General features: G+C 37.8%; 1 protein-coding gene across 1 annotated transcript in view; it reads left to right on the top strand.

The window, feature by feature from the left end:
- Positions 1-6,127: 6,127 nt before the first annotated feature.
- Positions 6,128-25,529, top strand: part of JPH1 (junctophilin 1) — a 72,837-nt gene continuing 53,435 nt past the window's right edge. The window contains exon 1 of the mRNA XM_009995579.1: positions 6,128-6,880. Coding sequence (XP_009993881.1) covers positions 6,153-6,880 — 728 coding nt within the window. The 5' untranslated portion in view covers positions 6,128-6,152. The remainder of the gene's footprint in view (positions 6,881-25,529) is intronic.

Below are 25,529 nucleotides of genomic sequence, written 5' to 3'. Positions count from 1 at the left end.
CCGGCTCCCCGCCCCGTCCGGCGGTAACCGGGGCCGGCAGCGCCCGTCCCGAGGAGAGCCGGGAAGCGGGGTCCCCGCCTCGCTCCCCGGGCACTGTGTCTGTGTCTGTCACAGCAAGAACTGTGACAAGAACAAGCGAGCCCTTGTGCCTCGGTGCTCTACTGTCAGGGTTAGCTTTATTCGCTCCGTGTGCTCGGCTTGTAAACAGTGCGATAAAGGTAACGAAGTGGCTGCACAACTTGCAACCAAATCGATGAAACTTGGGTCCATACTTACGACATAACTCATACTTTATTGAAAGACGGCATAGTTTGAAACGGCTCTGACTACAAGCTGTGTTGCGAAGTTACACAGGCCTTGCCTTTCACACCCTTCACCACAAAAAAGGAAATGTTTCCAGGGCTCCTAGGGTGAGTGTGTGGAGAGGACTGGGCAGCCTGCCCTCCTATTTGAGTTAGGAGCACCCAAGAAGTCCAGCTTCACTAAGGTCACTTAGGACTGGAGCTTATTTGGATGGTCAGGTACAGTTACTGTACCTCTGTTACGCGGTGCACAAGAAAATACACCTGGTATTTGTGAATTCATCTTTTGCTGCTGTGATGTCGTTGGCATAGGTGGAAGTGCCACCTGTAACTCTGCAGAGTTGCTCTCCAGCTTGGTATGTTCCATCATAATGCAAAAAACTGGAGTCAGTTTTAGGACTAGAGGGTTGTCTGGTTTTTTTACAGAAATGCTGATCACTTCAGCTTGGAGCAACGTGCTTAGGTAACATGCAAGAAATAGAATTTACAAAAATCAGAGGTAGCGTCAATGTGATGTGACTAAAGGACTAACCCATGAATTGGATCTTTTGCTTGATGCTGTTGGTTTCTTCAAGGAATTTTGGGGTTAAGAGTTTTAAGGTTAAACTTTCAGGATTACTTTAAAGATTAGCTGTTTTTCTATTAAGCAGGAGAAATGCCATTTATAGTTGGGGTCCTTTTTTTTCCTTTCCTAAATACAAAGTGTAGTGAGTTTCAGAAATGAAATGTAATGTGGTTTTTGTACCTCAAACTCCTTTAATCTCATCATTTATACATATTTGTAGCTGCCTGAAAAGCGTTTCCTGGTGTGGAAAGTTCTGATGCTCAAAGTCAACCGAGATAAATGTTTGGGGATTTCAGAAAAAAACCCAACATAAACCCACAAACATTAAAGAGATCAGAATTTTCGTTTCACTTTCACCACACAATAGACTTTTTCAATTTTAATTATATTTGTTTTGGGTAGTAAATTACAAGCTGAAGAACAGAAGGAAATAGAAACTGAATTTGCAGTGGCTATCGTGGTTTTTTTTTTCTTTCTTTCTTTCAGGAAAAGTAAATTGCTATTCCAGTAAATTTTCTAGGAGTGATTGTCTCAAACTAAAGTTCCTTTTATCTTTTTCTTTAGGCTTCTTAAGGAATTTTAAAAATCTCTGGATAGTATTGATAATTGGAGGTGAAGTCTCTAAATAGTTAGACTTAGAACCCCCAGAAAATCCTTTGTTCAAAGCAGTACATGAAGTGTGCAGTGTACACTGTACGATTTTTAGTCCTTTTAACTGAAATCTGTTACCATGGCTTCAGTCTTTTACGTGTTTCAGTTCATATGAACAGAGGGTGTGAAGTCCCATTGATTTTAATGAAAGTACTCATGAATGAAGCTCAGTAGTAACGTCATAGATGCTTGCAGATGTGTTTTTGTTTTTGTACTGTGGAACAATGGCTGTATTTGTACACCAGAAGAATGTCTGCAATGTTTTTACAAGGAAACCAGATTTGCATATGTCTTTAACATGCTCTGAAATATTTGAAGGAAAGCTTTTCCCTTTCTTGTGACCTGAGAGTGCTAGCATAGGGAAATAACTGTTTAGAAAATGGAAATTGTAAATTTCTTTTAAACTCACTAAAATCCAGGCTTCTTTGCTGCTGGTTTTTTTTTTTTTTGTCCCCTCCCCCTGCCCCCTCCTGCCCCCCATGTTGTTTTAAAATACACTAGTATCAGGAGATGTAGTTGAGGGAGGGAAAAGGAACAAAAGCACTGACAGTGCTCCTCAGTATGTCATGCATTTAAATGCTTAAAATTGTCACTCCATCATATCTCTGAGGAAAGCACTGTGAATTATAAGCCGTGATCCTCCATGCATTGCAGTTGCTTTTGCTGGGCCTTCAAGCAGCCCATCAGGTTGTCTCGTACAGTGATCTGGACTTCTGTGTCTCCTTTGAACTCCCAAGATTTTGCTGCATCTATGTCAATCTGTGAGCTTACCGTAGCATTTTTTAGGGAGCGTCTAAGGCCTAATTTGAAACTTCAGTATGTTTAAATTAGTTAGCAGTTTATGGTCCTGTGAATGATAGCAAACATTTTGCTGTAAGGTTGTGCATTGTCTTGCCACAGAGGTCGGTGGCAAAAGCATCCTAAGCAAAGGTCATCAGTAGTATGTGGGTTCACTGACTTATAAATAGTCTTATTTTTAGATACACATTTATCTAACGTTTCAGTCTGAAAGGCATGCAACAATTCTGATGAAACAACTAACTGGTTAAACCACAGAAGATGTAAGTAAAGGATAAGAGCAAGTGGAGTAGTTACTAGGTCCTAGGCCTCTCAGCTTTTTCAAACACTGTAATTTTACAATTTAGCCACAGCTAGGCAATAAGTTTTACAGCTGTAAGATATACCGAGTATTTTTTGGGAGGATGGCACAATGTAACTCTTAAGGAGACAGCTTATGAGAGTATAATTTGCAGCCACTTGCCAACAGCAACCAAACCCCCCCCCCCCAAAACACCAAAACAAACAAAAAAACCCTAAACCCAAACCAAACCAAAGAAATAAATTAGCTTTCCAGCAGTTCTTAGGCTAAAAATATGAACACATTTTTTCAGAGGAGCAATTAAACACCAGATGGATGGTCAATAAAAGTCGTGGCTGAATGTTTCTTCAGTTACAAGGGATACCAGGCCTAGTTTTCAGAAGACTAATGCTGGACAATGTTATTGGTTTATGATCAAATATTTAAAATTAGGTTGCTAATTGCACTGTTAATTCAAATTTTAACAGTTCACTATTACTGGAACAGCTTTGAACTGTCAATTATAATGTAAGATAAAACAGGCCAAGGTATGTTTATTGATATTAGCATTTGCATTTATGTAGACAGATGGGTAAATATTGCTTAAGTTTGTACCTTAATGTAAGAAAGCTTTTTTATTATGGCTTATGTGCTGTAGCATTTAGTTGTGTTGCAACATTAACATACCTTATCTTGCTCATTTAAAGTTTTCTAAAATTTCTTCCATTGAAGATGATGGTACCTTTATGAGTCTGATATCATCAATCAAATTACTGTACAATTCCCTTGCATCTGCATTCTAGACAGTGCCCCTCGATACACCATCAAAATATTTTTCCTTTAAAACATAAGTTGAAAAAATCAAAGAAAATTGAAATAGTTTTCTAGCACTAGCTTCAGAAGCCTTTCCTTTAATGGATTTTTAATTACAGAAGAAAAAGTTCTTACTTACAAGACTGCACAGAATTCCAACTAAATATCTTTGGTACTTTCTAAGGACTGATTCAGTATGAATCTTCCAATTCCTCATTGACAATTTTCTCTTTAGAAGAAGGTGGGATTGATTTTATTTCCCCAGGAGAAATTGCAGACAGGTAAATAGCAGCATGTCAGTCGTGCTTATTTTAATGCCGTTGTGGGCAACAGCAAACACTTCCACTTCTGTCTACGGAGTAGTGAAAAATACAAGTTCTGAATGAGTTAGGTATTTTTGCACTTTTTATGTTTATTAATTAAAACAAAAATTAGTAAGATAGAAGTCTGACCTTTTGTACTCTTATAAAATTCTGTACTGAAATAAGTTGGTTCTGCTTCAAGTCTGACTCTCAAGTTGCAGCATAGAAAGCCATATTTGCAAATTGCTGCTTTAATGTAATGTTGTGGTATAATCAAAATTATAATTAGATGTATTATTTTTAAATTAAATTAACTGGTGCAGAATGTTAAACAGATTGTTATATGTAGCAGTAAGTAGATGTAGCCAGATTCTTAGCTCCAGCATATCATTATAATATTAGGGGCGTCCTGCATATAATTATGGACAAAATGTAGTCATTTATGATCATAAAATATCAATGTATTTTTTGGAAATGTCTGTTTAATAAATAAAAAAAAATACAATGTGGCTGTATTTTTTTAGTATTTACAGAATACATCATACGAGTGCTTTGTGCTCATGTTTCTATTTGTTCTTCCCCATATGCTGAGTTTTTAAAAATAATCATGTTTCTAGATTCAGCACCCTTACAAGCAGTGCAGCAGTAGGTATCCAGGATACAGAGAATGAAAAAGAAACTAAGAAAGTTTTTTGTTTGTGTCAGCAGCCATCTGTTAAAACAAAAAGCCTCCACTTGGTAGAATTTTCTTCCAACAAAAATTAGCTGTGTTGTGTTATACAATAAAGAAGGCACACTTGGTAAATGTAATTGCAAGTCAACATTTCAATACAATTTAGTAGAAGAGTTAATACAGTAAAGCAGTAATTGATAGATAATTGACATGTATGTGACCAAAATAGTGTGTTTATACAAAGGAGATCGAATATCAAAACAGATGAAGCTTTGAGCTACATCTTAAACTGCAGGTACTTCACAAATATTTCCGCAAAAATTTAGTCAATCATTGATTTTGACATTTGATGTTAGTTCTCTGAAGAATAGTTTTTAATAGGTGCTCCAATTAAAACAGGTAAAAATAAAAAATGTTTTAAAGATTGCTTATTCATCTCTCTGTAAGAATATTCAGACTCAAAATAGCTTTTATAGAAAGAAGCAGCAGTAGGTGGGTGATTTAATTTTTGAGGAGCTTAAAACAGTTTAATGGGAATTAGAGTGAAATGATCTTAGAAAGCAAATTACCTTGTGTTTGCCAGTTGTGGCATTCTGGGCAACTTCCTTTGGAACATCTGGTGCAAGGGGCTTTCAGAGACCAGACAGTAGAATGTGTATCTCATAAAAAATATAAATGCCTTTCAAGAATACAAGAAGAAAATTGTGTTACTAATCTGATGATGCTGGAATTTGGCTCAGATCCAGCTTTGCGTGCACTCAGTTACATGGATATCCATGACTTTCTTGTATAAAATACCATATTGCCCCTCGTTATATTACTGTTTGTTGTTTTGAGGTTTTTTTTAACTGCAAAATAGTTACGATTCCAACGATAAAAAGCTTATGACAGGCTGGTGTGCAATATTCTGATTATTACTGCTTTGTCTTTCTTACTGAAAAACAAATGAATGGCAAAACAAGTGCTGAAGGATTTATGTTTCTGATCCTTCTGTCATAACATAATGCAATGCCATGTTTGCAAAAGTGGGAATATGAAAAAGTATTGGTATCAAGAGTTCATAAAGAGGAATTTATTTTGAGGTTTCGTTCTTCCATTCAAGTACATGCAAAAACTTTACTTAGTTTTTGCAGTAGAGGTTTATAATAGTGGATCCAAAGGCCAATCTGAAGACAAGGTAATTTAGTGGATTGTCAAGTATGTCCTGGTGAGGAGAGGTCTGTAGATACCTCAAACCCAGGATAACAAGACGTTTACTACTTGGTCATTCTGTAAGCAGATGGAGGAAAGAGCTATGAGTGTCCTGCCTCCCTCCCCTCCCTCTGTCCTTGTCTTCCTCCCCATCTGATCACATATAGTGTGGCTCTGCTTCTGCTGACCATCCCTCCATCTAACCACATTAAAGAATGGTGAGGGAGTCCTGCTTTAGAAATTCCTCTTGAAAATCTTTCCATGGGCAGATCCATAAAAAAATGCTTTTGACTATAGCTACTGTGTCTTACTTGCAAAATAAGTTACTTCATCTAGGAAAGGGAAGAGTTTGTTAAGTGGAAAAATAATTTATAAGAAAAACGAGTAATACAAGTAGTTTATCTACTGTGTCATGTGCTGTGATTTTTCTGTGTTTCTTTGTACCAAAAATGGAGCTGTCAACATAATGTTGCCTGTAGTGTACTGGGTGTAGATTGCAAGGTCTTCTACAGCTTCCTAAATTTAATTTCTCCTTGTTACTTTAAAAGGTACATACCAGGGGCAATGGACAGGAGGGATGCGACATGGATACGGTGTACGTCAGAGTGTACCCTATGGCATGGCAACTGTGATCCGTTCACCCCTCCGAACGTCTCTCGCTTCACTTCGAAGTGAGCAGAGCAATGGTACTATTCTGCATGACGTCACTTCAGACAGTCCAGCTGGAACAAGAGGAGGTTTTGTGCTCAATTTTCACAGTGATGCGGAAGCGATGGGCATTAAGAAAAAAGGAGGCTTGTTCAGAAGAGGTTCCCTTCTTGGTAGTATAAAACTTAGAAAATCTGAATCTAGGTCATCGATATCTAGCAAACGGAGCTCTGTTAGGAGTGATGCTACTATGAGCAGAATTAGTTCTAGTGATGCCAACTCTACAATTAGTTTTGGAGATGGTGACTGTGATTATTGCCCTGTGGAAGACCATGTTGATGCTACCACTACAGAAGCCTATATGGGTGAATGGAAGAACGACAAGCGCTGTGGTTTTGGTATTAGTGAGCGTTCAAATGGTATGAAATATGAAGGAGAATGGCTAAACAACAGGAGGCATGGGTATGGATGTACCATGTTTCCAGATGGCACCAAAGAAGAAGGAAAATATAAAAATAATGTTTTGGTCCGTGGAATAAGAAAGCAACTTATACCAATACGAAACACAAAAACAAGAGAAAAGGTGGATAGAGCAATAGAGGGTGCACAGCGAGCAGCTGCCATGGCAAGAACCAAAGTGGAAATTGCAACTTCAAGGTATGTTACTGCAAAATACATTTGTTCATCACTGAATTTTCAGAAACAAAAATGCGTTACAATGTGTGAGTTCTTATTGCTTGAGTGCAACTTACAAGGTGCAGGGATTGACTTTAGTGAGTGCTTCACTTTTCCATTTCCCATGTGTAATTCTATTGACAGAAGTGGCATTACTACATATGAAACGTAGAACTTTAATTCGTTTGAGTGAAGATGTTAATGTATGTTTCATTCTCATATATTTCCGCTTTCACTTGAGCTGCTGCATTATGTCATTATAACTGAAAAATAAAACTAGTGAGGAAGTATAGAGAATTATTTGGGTCATGTGAGGTGAAGATTGAATATCTTCTCATAAGTGTGCTCCAGTTATCCTTATTGTGTTGATTTTTTTGGTAGCATGTGAGATTGGCTGAATTTACCCATTTGACATTGAGCATCTTAAGATGCATCTGTTTGTCTGAGACTGGTATGAACAATGTAACAATAATGGTTGAGGCACTTGTGCTTACAGACTGTTGATTCAGTTGCCAGGGAAGTGTCTGCCAAAATAATTCTATATGAGGACTCTTTTGTTTTGGATCATTCTCCTCCTACAGTCTGAATTTGTCTGGATCTTATGGCCATCACTTCAAATAGTGACTGTCATCTTGTCCCACCCCCCTTGCCAAGTGCTGGAGGTTGAAATGTATGGTATGAGTAGCAGTGGGAAAAATGTCATTTTCACTTTGAACTCTTAACCAACAGCCAAGCCAAGTCATCTGAAGTGGAATTGTTACACATTAAATCAGTATAGACAATTTTAATAGGTTTTACTGTTAAGTCTTAGAGCTCTTTAAAAAGCTATTTAATTTTTAATGCCTTCCAGTAAGTTTCTGTGGCAGTGTCTCTGTTGTTGGTTTTAGTTTGTTTCTTCAGGCAGGCTCTTCTTGAAATATACTACGGACCAAAAAAGGAACGCAGAAACGTGAATGAAAGAAAATCTTCATGCTATTTTAGACACATTACATTTAGAGCTGAACAACAGACCTCCTGATTTAGTGGGGTCAGTACTGTGTGCTCAGTGACGATCCTTTCTCTGACAGTCCTACAACATACAGAAAAGACCAAAACCTGCTTAAGTGGGAAAACTTGAATACATGGGTGGCTTATAGTGAAAGGTAGTTGAGACACAAAGAAGAATTAAGCATACTGTTAAAGAACCTTTCTGAGCGTTGGTCACCTAATTAACTAGAGGGTAGCATATACTCAATTACTTCTATAAATATATGTAAAGCATTAAGTGACAGCCTACCATATTAGCAAAGCAGATCAATAATAGTGAACTTTAAGAAATTACAGGATCCCAGTTGGGATGTCAGTATATAATAAGTTCTTAGTTCTGAAAAAACTGAGGCTATGGGAAGTGTGGATAGAGGGAGTCACTGCTTTCAGTCCACATAAAGCTATTAAAAAGCTGAATTCTGAGACCATTAGGTTACCAGGCACAATGTATGCACTTCCTCTTTAAGAAATTTTGTTTGCTGTTCCTTCTCTTCAACTTTAGATGAAGGGCAGGGTTCAAATTGCTTCTTTTGGAACAGTCCATGAAAACAACGTTTATTTATGTTATTCAAAGTGCAACAGCAGAAGGCATCAGTTGGAGTGTAGCTATTCCTTTGTTTTTTCAGCTGAGAATCTCTCTGAAACAGTCCTACAACTATAATTGCAGATTCAGGTTTCTTCTCTTTCAGTAGCCTTTGCTCTAACTGTACCTGCACTGAGTCAAAGGCCAAGACATCTAGTCAGGCAGCATCAGGCATAGTGATTACATTAACTTAGGAGTGAGTGTTTGGCTTACTTATCCACGAAGCAACTCTTCCCATCTCTCCAGTTTCCAGAACTGCCTTTAGTGTCAACCAGTGGGGGCAAGGCCATGGTGTTATGTGAGCTAAGGGACTGTCAGAGTCAGTAGTGCTGGACTGTCTTAAGAGCCAAATAATCTGGAAGAGATTCTAGAAGAGCATTGAGGAATAAACTTCCACTTTGAACAGTTTTTAAATTCTAGGCTGACAGGATTGATACAAAAGAACTTGCTTCTGTCCCACTAAAACCTGAGGACCAGTGACTGCTTTGTGACTGTTTTTCTACTAAACTGATACATTAATAGTATATTACTCTGCAAACAGTGGCATTCTACAGGGTGAACAGAGTGGCTAAAGTATGTCAATAATGCAAGAAAGGAACTGCAAGAAACTCTGAATTAATTATTCTTTTGTCATTGCATGTGATTTCTTAAAGTTGGCCTTTAAAACCTTTTTTTCCTCTTTTAGCAGCAGTAATACATCACTCTTGAAATTCACTGCCTTTAGACATTCTCTTTGTGAAGAATTTCCTGCAGTGTCTTATATGCATGTGAGGATGATGGTCTTGTCTGTTTCCTAGCAATTACTGCTACATGAAAAAGTCCAGGAAAAGTGCCTTTTTTCATTCCTCTGATGTGTAATATAAAGGTGCTTCTGCCCACGTGGCATAACCTCACTGTGTGCTGGCCTGTAAAACCTTCTATGTTTCAGACCTGGCAGATGTCACCAGCAATGTGTGCTTACTGTACATTTCCACTCCATTAGTGGAAGAACTCTTTAGATAGACCTTTTCTTAGCACCCCCCAAACCACTGAATGTCCACGTTTCCAATCCAAAGGTATAGAAACCCTGACTTGCAGCCAGATACCTTCCTTTTTAATACAGCTTTGCATTGTATGATGCTGTTCTTGTATTCTTTATTCCCAGAAAGTTTGCTCAGGCAAAAGAAACCAGACAATACTCCTCCTCCTAGCTCCCTGCTGGTCATGACAAGTTTGGCTGGTAGATTGACCTGTGACAGATGTCCACACAGTGGTCAACAAGACCAACCACTGTTTTGCTTAATATTCCTGATGTCTTTTTATGCCTAAAAGTCCTCCATAATAATCCGTGTAGTCTTCCTTTATCTAAAATGGCACTGTGGTGTATAAAGAAAAATCTAAAACTTGGGTTAAATGGTGTTTCTCTGATCCTGAAATTACGCTGGCTCTCCTGACTCAGCCTTTGGGATTTGAGGCATTTGTACTGAGGTGTTTTAGATATAATAGCAGCATTTCTCAAAAGATACCAGATCACAAAATCATGTGATGTATATAGAAAGCTGCTGTATCAGGGAGATAGTCACCAGCCTCTGCTACACAAATCTGTATGCAAAACAGATGATAAATTGGCAATGAATGAAAATGCTTTTCAAATTATAGTGCAGCTTCACAGTCTTGTTTGAATATTATAGTTTTACTAGCACTATTTAAGACAATATACTAAGATGCAAATGTCATAAACCCAGATTTTGAGGAATTTCAGAAGTATGTTCAATATTTTTCCCTTTTAAAATATTAAAAGTCTTTTTTTAAAAAATCATTTTTTAATAGGCAGTAATTAGGTAAATAAATCTTCAACCCATTTGTACTAACAGCATTCAGGTTTATTCTATATGATCTTTTTTGGGTCTTGGTGTCTAAAAGGACAGCCTTCCAGAAATTTTTAATAAATTATTTCTGATGCTATTTCAAGCACATATGAAAGATGTACATTTGCATGAGCCCTTTGGAAGATTTTAAAAAGCTGCTGATGTCCACACAACCAGGAGTCAAATAGAAACTTGTTTTGAGGATACAAAATAGTTCTTTCTGTAGGGATCTTGAACTTCCTTTTCATTGCTGTCATGTGTCTATAATATGAACTGGAATTAAAGAACTTATTTCTTAGTATGAAAATCTCTTAAGTTCTCATTGGAGGAACTATTTAGTGTACTATATTAATTTTGTCTTCATCAATACTTATGATGGTATAAACTGTAACATTGTTTTCATTAAATACCAGAGTTTGAACATAAACTTTACTTCAAATACTCCCTATCACAGGATGCTTTTAAATGTATCAGTCCTGTAAGTAAATATGTAGCACTGGAAGCAGAAGGAATTATTTCATAGAATCACGCAGAATCATCAAGAGTTGGAAGTGACCTCTAGGGATCATGTAGTCAAACCCCCATGCTAAGCAGGGTTGCCTAGAGCACATTACATGTGACTGCCTCCAGACAGGTCTTGAATGTCTCCAGAGAAGGGGACTCTCAACCTCCTGGGGCAGCCTATTCCAGTGCCCTGTCACTCTCACAATAAAGAAGTTTTTCCTCCTGTTCAGATGGAACTTCCTGTGTTCCAGTTTGTGCCCATTGCCCCTTGTCCTGTTGCTGGGATCTACTGAAAGAAGTTTGGCTCCATCTTCCTCACACTCTCCCTTTAGATATTTATATATATTAAAAAGGTATAGTCTCAGTCTTCTCTTCAGTCTGCCAGGATAAACAGGGAGATGACTCCCTCCAGCATGTCCCTGTCTCTCTTGCACTGGGGAGCCCAGAATTGAACACAGTATTCCAGATGCGGACTCACTAGGGCAAAATAGAGGGGGAGGATGACCTTCCTCAATCTGCTGGCCACACTCTTCCTTATGCATCCCAGGATACCATTGGCCTTCTTGGCCACAAGGGCACAATGCTGGCTCATTGTTAATTTATTCTCTACTACAACTCCAGAATCTTTCTCCTCAGGGCTGCTTTCTAGCAGGTCAGCCCATAACCTATAATGGTGCATGGGTTATTCAGCCCCAGGTGCAGGACCCTACATTTGCCCTTGTTGAAACCTCATTAAGTTCCTCTCTGTCCAGCTCTCCAGCCTGTCCAGGACATGCTGGACAGCCCTCTGGAGCGTCGGCCACTCCTCCCAGTTTTGTATCATCAGGGAAGTTGCTGAAGATAGACTCTGGCCCCTCAACTAGGTTGCTGATGATTATGTTGAGCAAGACCAGACCCAGTACTGACCCTTGGGGAACTCCACTGGTTACAGGCCTCCACCTTGACCCTGCACCATTGATCACACCCCCCTGAGCTCTGTCATTTAACCAGCTCTCAATCTACCTCACTGTCCACTTACCTCACCCATATTTCCTGAGTTCCTTAATGAGGATATATGTTGACATACCTTTCATATATCATTTTTTTTCTGGAAGAGTCAATATTATGGGTTCAGAATTGAGCTCTCAGAGCCAGGCCTTTTGTTGTTGTTGTTGTTTTTAAGTGTTTTTTTGTTCAAGTGTTGACTCTCTGAGGAGAAAAAAAAACTTCACAGTGACACATAGGGACAAAGTAAAAGTACAGTAAGAGTAAGTAATATAAATCAGAAGATAGTGTGTGAAGAAAAAGGGAAAATATGGTTCACTGTTGCTACGTTCATTATACTCCACTGATCTTTCAGGACATAAACCAAGAAGGTTAAAGAGCTGTATCTTCTTTTTTATTCTTTTTTCTCCAAAGCCACTGGTGAGTTTTAAGCAGGGTGTACTGTCATAATATGCTGTGAGAACTTGACCACCTTAAAAGCAGTATTGCAATGGGTTTTTGTTACAAGAGCACCTGAGGTTTGGTGAAGGATAATGGTGCCTTTGTGTTAGGTACCGCACAAACAAATTACCCTGTCTAAAGATCTTGCAGTCTGGGAAAATGGCAGTGCCCAACAATCAGACAGAGACTGGCAAAAGACTGTGAAAGGACTCGAGATCAAGATAACAGTGAAATTAATATCTTGCAACTAATAACATAGAGCAGTTCCTCCTTGTTAATTAGCTCTCTGTGCTCAGACAGCAAGCCTCCAGTCAGGAAGACCTTTTAGAGAGAGTGCTGAAGGGGGATTAACTGATGTCTTTTCTGCAGTGATTTCTTTTTCAGAGTAACTTTTTTAGACCGCTCAGTTTTCTTTTTAACATCTTCGTGTCCAAGTCCACAGATGCTGGCTTAGTTTCAAGTTTATTTTTAAAAAAAAACCTAGAGAAACTGTGGTTGTGGCCCCATGCAATGAGTTGCCTGCTTTGTTCTGTGCAGCTACGGACAAGCCTGGAGTCAGTTGGGGGGCCGCAGGAGGAGGGTGCAGGAGGGTTGACTGGGTAGCAGTGGCCCAGAATAATGACTGATTTCACCTGGGAGTGAGCCCACTGCCACAGCCAGGGCTTTCTTGGGTCCCTACTCTCAATTGCTGTCATAGCAGCCACCTGGAGCCAGTAGCTGGCTTGTGTAATGTTCAGCACTGAGGATGATTGAGAGAGCTCTGGTGTACTCTGGGCCTGGGTGCTTAGCACTGGCTTTACTCATTGGGCAGCACCTGCTTCTGGAAGTCCTGGCTCAGCTGTGCTGTCTGCCCCAGAGCACTTCTGTCCATAGGACAGCACTGTATAAGAAAAAAGCGCTTCTGTTTTTTGTAACCTTAATTCAGAGTAAGTTTCAGGATGCTGTGCTGCATGTGGTGGGTTTATGTGACATGTATGGAACCATCAGGAGCACTGAGCGGATTATTAGTCAGTTCTTTGTTGCGTTCATTGCCGTGTGTGACCAGTGCTCTTGGTTTGACCTGAACAAACTGTGATTTCTAGGGAGAGCTGGAGTTAAATGCATGTGAGAGTATAGTTCGTGTCCACATTAGATGGCAGCTGCCAATCATTCCAAACGACACTGAATTATGTGCACACACACAGCTTTCCATGATGGATTTAGCTGACTCCACCAATCTCACTTTACTCAAGAAACTAAACTGGACACTTGCAAGACTAGTGCCTCATGCGTCTTCGAGATGCTTTACTTATTATAGCTGAAATATGAACATTGTGTTTAGGAATAGGGTCCAACCAAAGGTATTTGTATAAGACTGCTTGTTTTAGTACAAAGAGCTGCCCTAGGTTCAAAACAAAATTAGTTTTGATCATTTTACTACATAGTGTATTTGAAGATAACAAAATACTGTGGCAAAACTTAAATCAGTCTTCAGCTACTATGAATAGTAATTTTGATGTTAATTCTGCATTCTTTAGAGGAAACCATATGTTCGTTAAATCCTGTGGGAGTTACACCACTAGCTTCAGTGGGGCACGTTTTCACTCAGATTTCATAAACAACGCCTTGGTAAAAGAATATAGTCTTGGACTGTTCCTCTGTTACTTGCTGGGGAATGAATAATACATCCAATTGAAATGCACCAATTTTGTAAACATTGCTATACAAATGTGATTTCTTTTCTGAGCATTTAATGTTATAGGATTACATAGTGAAAATATGCAAAATTACTCCTGTACTATCCCTCTGCTGGAAGTTTAACTTTTTTATCAAATTACCTATATCCAAATACACTTATCCACAGTCATAAGTCTGAATAGGGATATATTTATATGAAAGAAAAAAAAAAAAAGGGCAGTTCTCAAGGATAGCCAGTCTTACTTTTTGTTTGTATTAGGCATAGTATTGTTACCCCAGACTTGCTTTCCTAATGTGTTTAAAATCAGAAGATTGCTAGTATAAAATTGAAAATATTTTCTGCTTTTAAAACATAAATGAACCAACACTGTACCACTGCTTTTTAAAATAGCCATCTAAGAAAGCTTTTTTAAAATATACAAACCTTTGTGAAATGTTTCTTTTTTAGATGGGTAAGGATTTTTTTTCCCAGTTTCCAGAATATTTCATGTAGGAGGTTAAAGAATCTTTACAGTGGCAGCTCAGCAGATGTATGTGAAAATACTAATGATTATTTTTTTGTGATACTGACATACACTAGCAAAATACTAATTTATTTTTTTAACCAAAGAAGATGAGCTGTTATGAAGATTCAGTTTTTATACAACATCTCAGTTTTGATCTGTATTACAGCAATTGTTCCAAAGCTAAACTGCAAACAGCATCTGTCTCTACTGACTTTCAGGAGAGTTTCAGTGGTAGAAATAAATCTCCATTTAAAAAAACAAAATCTGGATCGTTTGTACCGTTTAGTCACATATGAACCACTGTGTAAAGCCATTAGACTTAGGTTATTGCTTGCTATAAAAATATTCTCAAAACCAAAAAGATACTGTGTATATAGTATAATTACATGCATATGACTAGGATTTAACTAGTCAGATCTTGAGTAATTTACTTGATGTTTTGCTCAAAGACTAAACCAATTAATACAGAACCTTCCCAGCTGCTTTCTTCAAAGAAGTAAGGAAATGTGCTGTCATCTAACTATGACATTGTTGATCAGTATTCTACAGAGTAGGATGTTTTTCGGTGAACAACTACAGCAGAAAAAGTAATTTAAATTATTTAGTTAATGTCCCCTATGATGATCTAATTATATACTTTCCAAATAATGTCTTCCTACATGGTTATGTTTCCTGCTTCTTCATTCTTGTGCAGTTCTCTGTTCTCGTTGTCCAGGGAGGCACAGGCACAGTCTCCCATCAAACCCCAAGTTCAACATTTGCAACACCCTATTGATTATTGGTTTTGTCATCTTTACATGTAGTGATGGGGCAAGAGGAAACTGTTTTAAACTGAAGAGGGTACACTTATATTAGATATTAAGAAGAAACTTTTCACTATGAAGGTGGTGAGACAGGAGAGGTTTCCCTGTGGATGCTCCCTCCCCAGAAGCGTTCCAGGCCAGGTTTGATGGGGCTTTGAGCAACCTGGTTTAGTGGGAGGTATCCCTGCCCATGGCAGGGGGGATGGAACTAGATGATCTTTAGGGTCCCTTCCAACCCAAACCATGCTAATGATACCGAGATTCTGTGATTTATGAACCTCATGGGTTCTTAGCCCTGAGCCCTGTGGATAACCAGTGATGATTCTTCTTGGTTGTGAAAAACAACCATTTAATCCATCCCATTATATTATTTTTCTGAAGTAATTTTGTATTCACTTAAGCATTTCCTCTCGTTTTTGTATCTTAAGTTCCTCCACTTAGTTTCCAAAGGGTTTCTGATGAGGAGTGCTACACTTCAGTCTACTACATTAAAGCAAAGATCAATGGGAAAATATGGTATTACTCTTACGTTCTTGAAAGCCATGAATTTGCTTATTATCATCTGGATAATACAAAATCAGTTAAATGTGAATTTTCAGCAATTTTGCTCTAGGAGTTTAAGAAGAAATACACATTTATCTTTTCCTTTACCTCTCTGAACCTGGTAGGCTACTGTTAAGGTTTTTTCAGTTACCTTACTGCTTATAATGCAGAACTTCCACTTTACGCTTGCCTCAGTTTACTGACATATATAAGATGAGAGAGAGGTCATTCTGCTGCTGCTTTTACAAGATCTTTCTCGATCTATGATTCTGTGATTAATGTGAAGTAGAATATAAAGGGAAATAAATGGCAAGATTCTGTTACTATCTCCAGTAGTAAGCTTTGTAGACTCACCTTTTCTTTGTTTTCATAGTAATATTCTTCTGTGATAGATTTTAAATATGATCTCAAGAGTGTATTACTTATTACATTAAACATTAATGCAGCAACAAGTGTAGTTAAAAGGAGCTGAGAGAAAAAAACTGGATGTCTTGAATTTTAGAGGTATTATAAAACTGTTACTAGTATCTCTTTATGATTGCTTTAGTGTTCTCCAAAAAATCCTGTTCTTTTTCAGAAAAAAGTAGAAGTTGCTTCAGGATTCCCATGTAGCATATACTTCATATGCTACTCAAAAGTTGTCCACACACTTGGTTTTCTGTTTGATTCATTATCTTGATGTCTCATCAGCTTGTTTTGCATTATGAGGTTGTGGTTTGAAGCATTTTTGTGAATCTTACTTCTGTGTTTTAGCTCTTCTGTTCAATTATTTATGTATATGTGTCACCTATTCCCAATCACTGATAAGCCTTTGCTTAGGAATGGATACCGTTAAGAATGATTTCAGATATTTGTTTTCTAGAAAATGTAAATTCCTTGTCAATATCCCAGTGTTTTGACCCTATTATTGCTATCAGCGTAATGCATTTTCTTCTGTTGGAAAGAAATGCATTAGATGGATTAGCAAAGCTCTAAAAATATCTTCGCTTAACCACCAAATTATATAACCATCTGATTTCAGTTGGCCGCCGGTCTCATGCTGTGTATTTTAGAAATCTGCTTTTTACAGCACATCAAGTGAAAAAAAGTTTTTGGTTTACATCAGATCTTCTTTCAGATTTTCAAGTATATCTTTTATATATATATTTAACATTTCATCGAAAGGTTAAAAGTAGAATTTACTGAAAGATTCTGATAACTATTGTCACTTCAAAATTTGAAAATGCTGCTGCTTTTATATGATAGATTCCCTCTTTTTGGTCACTCAGGGGTGATACATGTGACGTTTTCTTTGGGTTTGTGGTTTGTTTTGGCAGGGGGGTCATTTTTAATGACCAGCAATTTACATCATATTCATTGCTGCAGGTCATGTTAGGCTGAAATAAGATGAGTCATTTTTCTAGAACGTTCTTTATGTGTGCAAGAGATTTGGTCACAACAACCAGCTGTAGAACCAAGTGTTACCTTTTTTTCTGCACTTTCTGTATCTTTTGAAATAAAGGATTTTCTAGAGTTAACCTATTCCAGGCACCATTGTAAGGAGAGAAGAGGAAAAATTTTAGTCTTTCTTAAGATTAATTAAGTCTGTGTAATTTCAAGATTTTTTTTCTCTAAGTTTATCTTAGAGATCTGAAGTGATTTATCTCTCTTTAACACCATTTCAGTACTTGATTGTATAAATAGGTCTAATAGTAAGTTGGTGCTATCACTCAAATTCTATTTATTTTGGTAAATGCAGAAAGGAGAGGCTCAATTTGAATGTGCCAATAATTGAAATGCTCATAGAAAGTGTTGGATGTGAGATAACTTTGTAGACTGCTGGATTTTTATTTCTTTATGGCAAAAAGCTCATGTTGTATTGCAATGGAACGGGGTTCCCTGTGATAGGGCTGCAAGATTTTATTCTTTGTGAATGTGACAAGTCTGCTTGTATCCTAAGGTCAACCAAGTGTCACCTTAGTCTACAGTTACATCCTTTCCTGCTTTTTGTTTTTCTATTGTGCAGCTGTAATGAAAAAGAAAAAAAACTGAATGCATGAAAAAAGGAAATGATGCCATCAGAGCAATCCCTTTGCATGCAAGGGAAAAGACTCCACATATTATCAGCTGGCTAAAGGGCATGAGAGCATCTTGAAGGGTAATTGGGCACCTTTTGTTGAAATACTCTGATCTATCCCATTAACTTCTTCAGTGTTGCTGAGAAACTGCCTACAGACAGAGGCACAATCCTCGACCTTTTTCCATGATTCAGTGCCAGGAAATATAGTTATCATAGTATACCTCATCAAAAAGCTGGCATTGTTTAGGTGCTTCTTCTGGAGGAGTATGTACACAAATGGTTCAAACTTTCCTCAGCCAGCTTGTTTGAGCTTTCACCCATGGTGTTCTTTACAAGAGAATGGAAGAAGCCTGTACCTTTTTCAGACCCTTCTCAGACTTAATCTCTGCAGTTATGTGTCGTGTGGAGTATGAGTAGAGAGCTGACACTGCTACTATTTTTTTCTGATCGAACGTCTTACTATTGCTCTTCTATTTGCTCTCACTCCATTCTGTCTGAAGTATTTGTCTCCACGTGCTCCATCTCATCTTTTAAGTAGTACAGACTCAGGCCTATTCATTATGTGTGCTTTAAATGACTGCAATGGTGAAACCTAGTCTACTTGTCATCATGCAAGTGTTAGCAAAATATATACACTAATAATATGAGGAGCAATGAGAACATTATTTCCTGGGGGGGGGGGGTGGTGTTTAGAACTCAGTTGTTTTGTTTAAATCCAAGAATATCAACTTCAAAAGCACTGTTGTGGCAAGAATAAAGATTTATTTTTTTTTTCCCCCTCTCTCTTTTTCCCTGTGACTTACCAAGGAAGAAAGTCTCTATTTTCTTCTCAAAAGGAAATAACTAGTCGCTGCCTGTGGATGTTGGGGTGTGTGCAATTGCTGCTAGCCACTAGAGAGAATAATATCAAGGTATTATAACTGTCTCTTCTGCCTTTCTGCTGCAGAAATATGGCTTAAAAATTATGCCGTAGAAGATAAGTCACATGCTTCGATCAGCAATTCATTGTTACTGTTACTTGGCTAATTCTGAGGTAAATAGAAGCTGGAAAGGAGCATACAGCTTACTGCTCAGTAGAGGAAGGGGAAAAAAGTTGGTAAATTTTATTTTAAAAATTCACCTTACTATTAAAATGCTTCCTGTGATTTTACTCTCTTAAGATGCAAACAAAACATCTCTTTCTAAAGTTTTAATCAAAGAATAAATAAGTCCATTTATGCTGTAGATTTGGAGGGATAAAAGTGTGAGTTGAACCTGAGAGGTTTTATATTTTATTCTTCACGTTATCCATTGGTGAAAATATTAAATATTTGCCATGGTGACATCAGCAGCAAAACTCTCACTGGTTCCAGTGGTAGAAGGATACCACTGATGGAGCAGTATACCTTGAGAGTTGCATGTTTTGTGGGAAGAAAGGCCAAAGCTGGACCATAAGACAGTCAAGTGCAGAGACAGTCCAGTAAGTACTGAAGGGAACCTTTAGATTCTCAGTGTGTCATCCTAGGTGTTCACTCTTCATAATTTGCAGAAAAACTAAAATTCTGGGCTTACTTTATGAATTGCAAAAGAACTAATAGAACTTTCTGAGATTAAATCCTTTCCCTTTGCAAACAATGAGGCTTCTGTAATGAATCCATATGTCACATGCTGTCTGCTGTTACTCATGCTGAATGCTATGCCATTCTTTACACTGTCCCAAAAACCTCTGAGATTTCAGTATGATACAAATCAATACGTGTAAGGCTGACAGAATTTACTCTAGAAAGGTAGGTCAGCTCAGTTGCTGAGGATATTCATATTTCTAGAATTTGGGGCCAGGGGATGTTGCTTTGAAAAGCTTAAATGAGAGTACAGTGTTGTATTTTATTCCTCTACTAGACAATCCAGTCTCTGGATTTACATATATGTGAGAAAAATTGTTAACAGATTACATAGGTTTACAGTGGAAATAGCTGATTATATGGGTTGCTGCTTCTTACTACTTTTTGCAGATCATCTGCTTTTGTATTGCAAAGATCCTCAGTATACTAGTTAACCAGATAAATGCATCTTATCAAGCATGATTTGCTTTCCTCAGCTTGTTCAGTGCTTGTTTCTGAAAGGTCGTCTAGATCATGGTGCCACACTTGCCTGGTTAGGTACTTGTACAGCTTACCAAGTGGCAAGCAATGCTAGGTGTTTTATTGCACGTGCAATACAACAGAGGCTTCCCAGGAAAAGAGGGTGCTGGAGCCATCAGACAGCTGGCTCCCTGCTGTGCTTTTTCCCAAAGGATCTTTAGGAGTGAACATGGCATGTGCTGTGAAATTCTGGTAGTAGCAGCCAGACAGTTTTGTGATAGAGGCAGCAGCTCTGGGAAAGATGATGATCGGCAATGGGCTGCTGTTACTTCCAGAACAATTCAGTCAGCAATCTACTTGTGTGCTGCTCTTCACTCATCCAGCCAAGGACGGCAGGTTTGGTGAATTTGACTAGTGAGCTGCGTATGTCCTCTAGGAACAGAGGAGAAATTGGTTATGTGTTTACTTTCCAAGCATGCCACAAACTTCAGTGTAACCTTTTGGGAAATGAGTTGTGGTGAGGCACCATGTTAGAGATACATGGCCTGGCTACAAGTACTCCAGTAGGTTTGTATGGAGGAGAGCAGGGGTATGCAGTGAGCACACATGTTCAGGTTCTGTCTGATGCTGTGACTCTGCTGCACTTTTGCTGTATTGTGGAAAACCCCCCTTACTTCTCACAGCTCTTACCAGCTGAGCTAGCTAGCTCAGGCCCAGGACTGTGCTGATCCAACTACACAGCTTCCAGCTCTGCAGCTAACTTAGTCAGTGTTTCATTGTATGTTGTATATGTTCTACAGTCAAGCTTGTGCTCAGACTCTTCATATGTACAAAGGAAAGTACTGCCTAATCTAGCCAGTCTGCTGTAATGATTAAGTCTGATGAATATTGGTGTATATCTGCAGCAGTGAAGGCCATATAGCCTCTACTAAAAAAAAAGTAGGATATGAACTGAGTCCTTTAGCTAACATGAATAATGGCATTGTGCAATACAGAGTGAGTTTGAATAGAATATATTATCATAGTTCCAAACTAAGCTAAATATGTGACATCTAGTGTGTCTCCTGTATTCAAGAGCTGACCTTTTGGCAGTAGATGTGAAATAATAGACAGCAGAATCTTGTTAATTCATGCTAATGACTTAAGAGCCCCATCATGGATTACTTGATTTTACAACTTAGCAAGTAGGTGAAACATGATGAGAAAATTTCAGAGGTGCACACTTCAACAGTATGTTCTCTGCTAATTTATATTGATAGTAGTGGTTTAATTGTAAATATATTTCCAATATGAGTTAATGGACAGTAGTATCATTAATGAAAGCAACAATAAGTTCATGAAATGACAGTATAGTACAGCAGCCTATTATTAAATATATTGGAAGGAACAGGACAAATCTACCACTTAAAAGAGAGTGAGACAAGTGAAGTGGTTCTGAAGGTAATAGATGTTGGTTTTTAGCATTAGTCAATATTCTTATGTGTCATATTATAGAATATATGTAGCTAAGGGTACTTGGAAAAGAGTTATCCTCATTACCATAGGAGTAGTATGCAGGTATATATGTAGGTTAAAAGTGCATGAAAAGTGCTATCTTGAGGTTGAATTACTTCTAGAAAGCTAAACTGCTAACTTTTGTCCTTCTTAAAACAGAAATTCCCCAACTACAGGCTTCTTGAATATCTTCTTGTGTGTTCCAGTGAATTCCTTAGTCTTTAAAGCAAAGAGTAAATAACTCCATTACAAAAAAGTCTGCAATTTTTTTATGACCAGTTTTTTTCTGTCTGCATGGTGTTTCCATGTTGAGTACATTAAGAATGCAATTTCATTACTGGCAGTACGTTCTTAAATGAGCAAATAAGATTTTGTTTTCAATTCACCTTAGAAAGTTACACTGAACCATGTAATATTTGTTATGCTTTTAGTAAAAGAAGAAGCTGAAGCCTTTCTGTATTGGAAACATCATACCCTCTTGTTACTGTGCATTTGTGTGTCAGCAGAGAAGTCTGACTAAATAAGGCAATGCATGAGTAGAGCTTATCTGTGTTTGACAGGAATATAGTCCGCTAACAGCTGATAGAGTAGCCCATCTTTTCTGTGCTATCATTGGCTCTCTACGCTGTGCAGCATGTATGTTTATTGTCTGCTCGGTTGCTGATTGTGCTCAAAACTTAGCCCTCCACCTTTTTTATTTTGTGGTTGTTAGTTTATGCCAAAAGTCATACAGGAGAGCTTGAAACCCTCAGAAAGCCAAATGTGTTTATATTTGTATTTATGTAAAAATGTATGTTGAGTCCTCAGCTTTCAAATTTTAGGGAAGAAATGTACTGCCCCTTCTCCCTAGTCTCACACCAGTTAGTCTACAGTGAGTGAATATTATTTGATAATATAAATAAAAGATAGGAAACTTCATGCCTGTAGGTGCCCTTATGGGACTGCTTTGCACTAAAAAATGTTTGTAAAAAGTATCCATAGCATTATGAAAGCAAGTCCTGACTGATTTTGCCTTTCTTGCTCTGAGGCACTGATACTGCTTAAATGAATGGCTAAACTCCTAGTGACCCTTCTGGAAATAGTATTACATCCTGCATCTTTGTAGGTACTTTTAAACAAAATCCAGAGAAAAATAACCTTTGTATGGTTTCTGTATCAGTTTTCCTGTTAAACTGAGTTGTTTGTAAGATTTTGTCCTGTGTTCTGCAAGAGTTGGCGACTGGTCTGCTGCAGGTCATCCTGAAACAGTCAAACCGGTCACCTGCAAATATTTTTTGATACTAGGAATGAATGTGATTGTTTATGCACGTATGGTCTTTTTTAAGAGATTCCTGAAAAATATCAGACATTAAATTCTTCCCATTCATTCTTACGAAGCCAAATCAATTATTTGGGAATTCCTCCTTTTCCTGCAAGTTCAAGTCATTAAACTACAAGGGCAAAGATTTTGAATTTTTGGCAAAAGTTTCTACTACCCTAAGTGATAAATAGTGGGAATTCAACACTGTAGCAAAAAATGCCCTTCACTTCTCTATAGCATACTTTTCATTTCATGTTCCTCCTGACTGTCTTTGTCTACTATCTTCTCAAGTCAGGGAAGGAGGAAGGGATGAACAGATGTTTTTTCTCTTTTTGTTGCTCCAAATTTAATCTTTTCATATGAATCCTTTTACGTCTATCTTGAGCTCAGACGTGTGCCCCAAATTTTGTTTTACACATGCAGCTAAAGGTAGTCTTCATAAATTTACTGTTAATTCTGATTTTACTGTAAATGGAAAGCAGATGTTCTAAACTTCTCTATAAAATCAGATCCAGTGTACTTCTGCCTTTTCACTATACATTGTGTGTACCTTCTGCCACTCAATATTCTACTTTTAGCAAGTCAGTATCTTATTTATTCTTCTCTGTTCCATCATTACTGTCTTTCTGTTCTCACAACAGCATCATCTGTGTTCACCCTCTCCTTTTTCTCTTCAGTACCGGAAGCTAACTGAGGAATGGAGTTCAAAGATTGTTGCATGGGAACCTCCCCTTTTGTAAAAGTTGTGCATTATACAGAGAAAGACTGAAATTCCTATAGCAGTTTAGGGAAGAGTCTTCTGGTAACTTGAACAGTCATAGTCCTAGGTAAGCAGAACACAGTGAGGACATTTGGTTTGATTTGTTTTTTCCTGCCTCTTATCTCTTCCCTAAGCTTGGAATGAAGAGTCAGGTTTCTTACCTTCAAAAATGACTTATCTGTCAGGACAAAGAAGGGACTTGCATCTCTGTCATGGGAAGAATGCTTACCTGTGTACACTCTTAACTCTGTATTTGCTTCAGGTGCTTGTGCACCACTTAGCATCACAAGAGAATAAAATACACCAATTCCTCTTTGGGAGTGCTGCAGGTAATCCTGTTGGCCCTGTAACTGCTATTTCCTTTGTCCAAAGTTGGTTGTTTTCAAAGCACCTTCTCATCATACCCAATGCAGTGCTTTAAAAATAAACTCTGCAATTTTATTTAAGAGATCCATCTTCAATTCAGGAGCCTGGCTTAAATGTCCTCATGTGAATTCCCAATTCAGTAGTGTTGTGCTATGCAATATGTCTAAATTTCTGTCTTTCTGTCCTCTGAATCCATCTCTGATGGCACTGAAAGAACAAGCACTTGATAAGGATGCTTGTCATTAGAGCACGTGTGAAGGGTTTGCAGAGATGGCGAACAGTGAAGTGTTTGCCATGCTTGTAATATTTCTTGCAAGGGGCATAATATCTAACACCCCTCCAAAATACGAGCACTTTGGCAGAGCAAATAAGGACACCTTCAGGCTTCCTTTTTGAGACTTTTCTGTTGTGCCCAAAATACTCTGTCAGTTTTCTAGAAACTCTCTGCAAACCCCCGGTATTGAGCTGGATGCTGTGCCACACACCTGTATTCTGCATGGAAATCAGTATGATGTATCCATAGAGATAAAGAGGCTCTACAGCCCTGTATTTCAGTGCAGTGATTATGCAGGAAAGTATGGTAAGACATTAAAATTCTTTAGTCATTCAGGGACACTTTATTTTGAGGAAAATGTATACATTTACTGGCTCTGTAATGAAGACTGTCTTATTTAAATAAAAAATAAATATTCAAAGCTGTTCAGAGCTCTGCAAACCATGCTTTGTAGTACCTGAATATTTGCTCATATACAATAGCAAGAGTCTGGCAAGCTATATTACTATATTATTGATTATATACCATAATGGAAACTAAATCTTAATAAATAGTACCTGAACTTTAAAGAATAATCAATTCAACAGCAGTATTTTTAATTGCTAAATGAGGCGATGTGATCAGCTTTTGGAGAAGTTTGGTTAATCATGTCTATACTGAAGTTTAAGAAAAGCATTATCTTGGGTTAGGGGCTGTACTTAGTTACAAATTTTTATCCTGTGTCAACTTTGGCATACATCAAGGACTGATCGAGAAAGAGCTTAACTTCAGTGTGTTTGGGAGATGTATTCACTGTAGTTTTGTATTGAACTAAAAAATAAATGCTTCTGAGAAGAAAGTTTAGTCATCCCCAGTGATGTACCTGACCTCTCCCCCCCACAAATGGCCTAAAAAGCCAAATAAATATATTTGAAAATATCCAAGAATTCTTTAATCTTAAAAAAACCCATAACATTCTAATCTTCAGTCTCTCTTCTGGGAAGATTAGAATTTGAAAGTTATTAGCAGAGTGTGATACCCATAATAATAATATAAAATGACAGTTATTAATCATGGAATTTTTATGCTGAGATGAAACACCTAACTTTGATATGATGAGGCTACATTTTCACCATCCCATTAAAGTTTCCACTATACTTTTTTATAGTTCGTGATTCTAATGTCTTCTAAATTCAGATTTTTCCTAAGTGATTTTAACATAACTGTTCATTAGCGTGCATCATATTACATGTTAATGAAGTGCCACATGTGTGATAGTTCATCCATTCAGAATTTCCTTCATCAGGTTCCAATGGTTTACTGCTCATCCTGCAGCTCCAGAAGGACAGAGTCTGTGATGTGCAGATGTGATTCCATCTTAAATTAACTACTTTGAAAGCTTTCATAGTGAAATCTGTTTAAGAA

The sequence above is a fragment of the Chaetura pelagica genome, unplaced genomic scaffold, assembly GCF_000747805.2.
Source record: "Chaetura pelagica isolate M959 unplaced genomic scaffold, ChaPel_1.0 scaffold83, whole genome shotgun sequence".
Taxonomy (NCBI): domain Eukaryota; kingdom Metazoa; phylum Chordata; class Aves; order Apodiformes; family Apodidae; genus Chaetura; species Chaetura pelagica.
The sequence above is the reverse complement of the archived record's forward strand: the minus strand, read 5'-3'. Positions and strand labels throughout refer to the sequence as shown.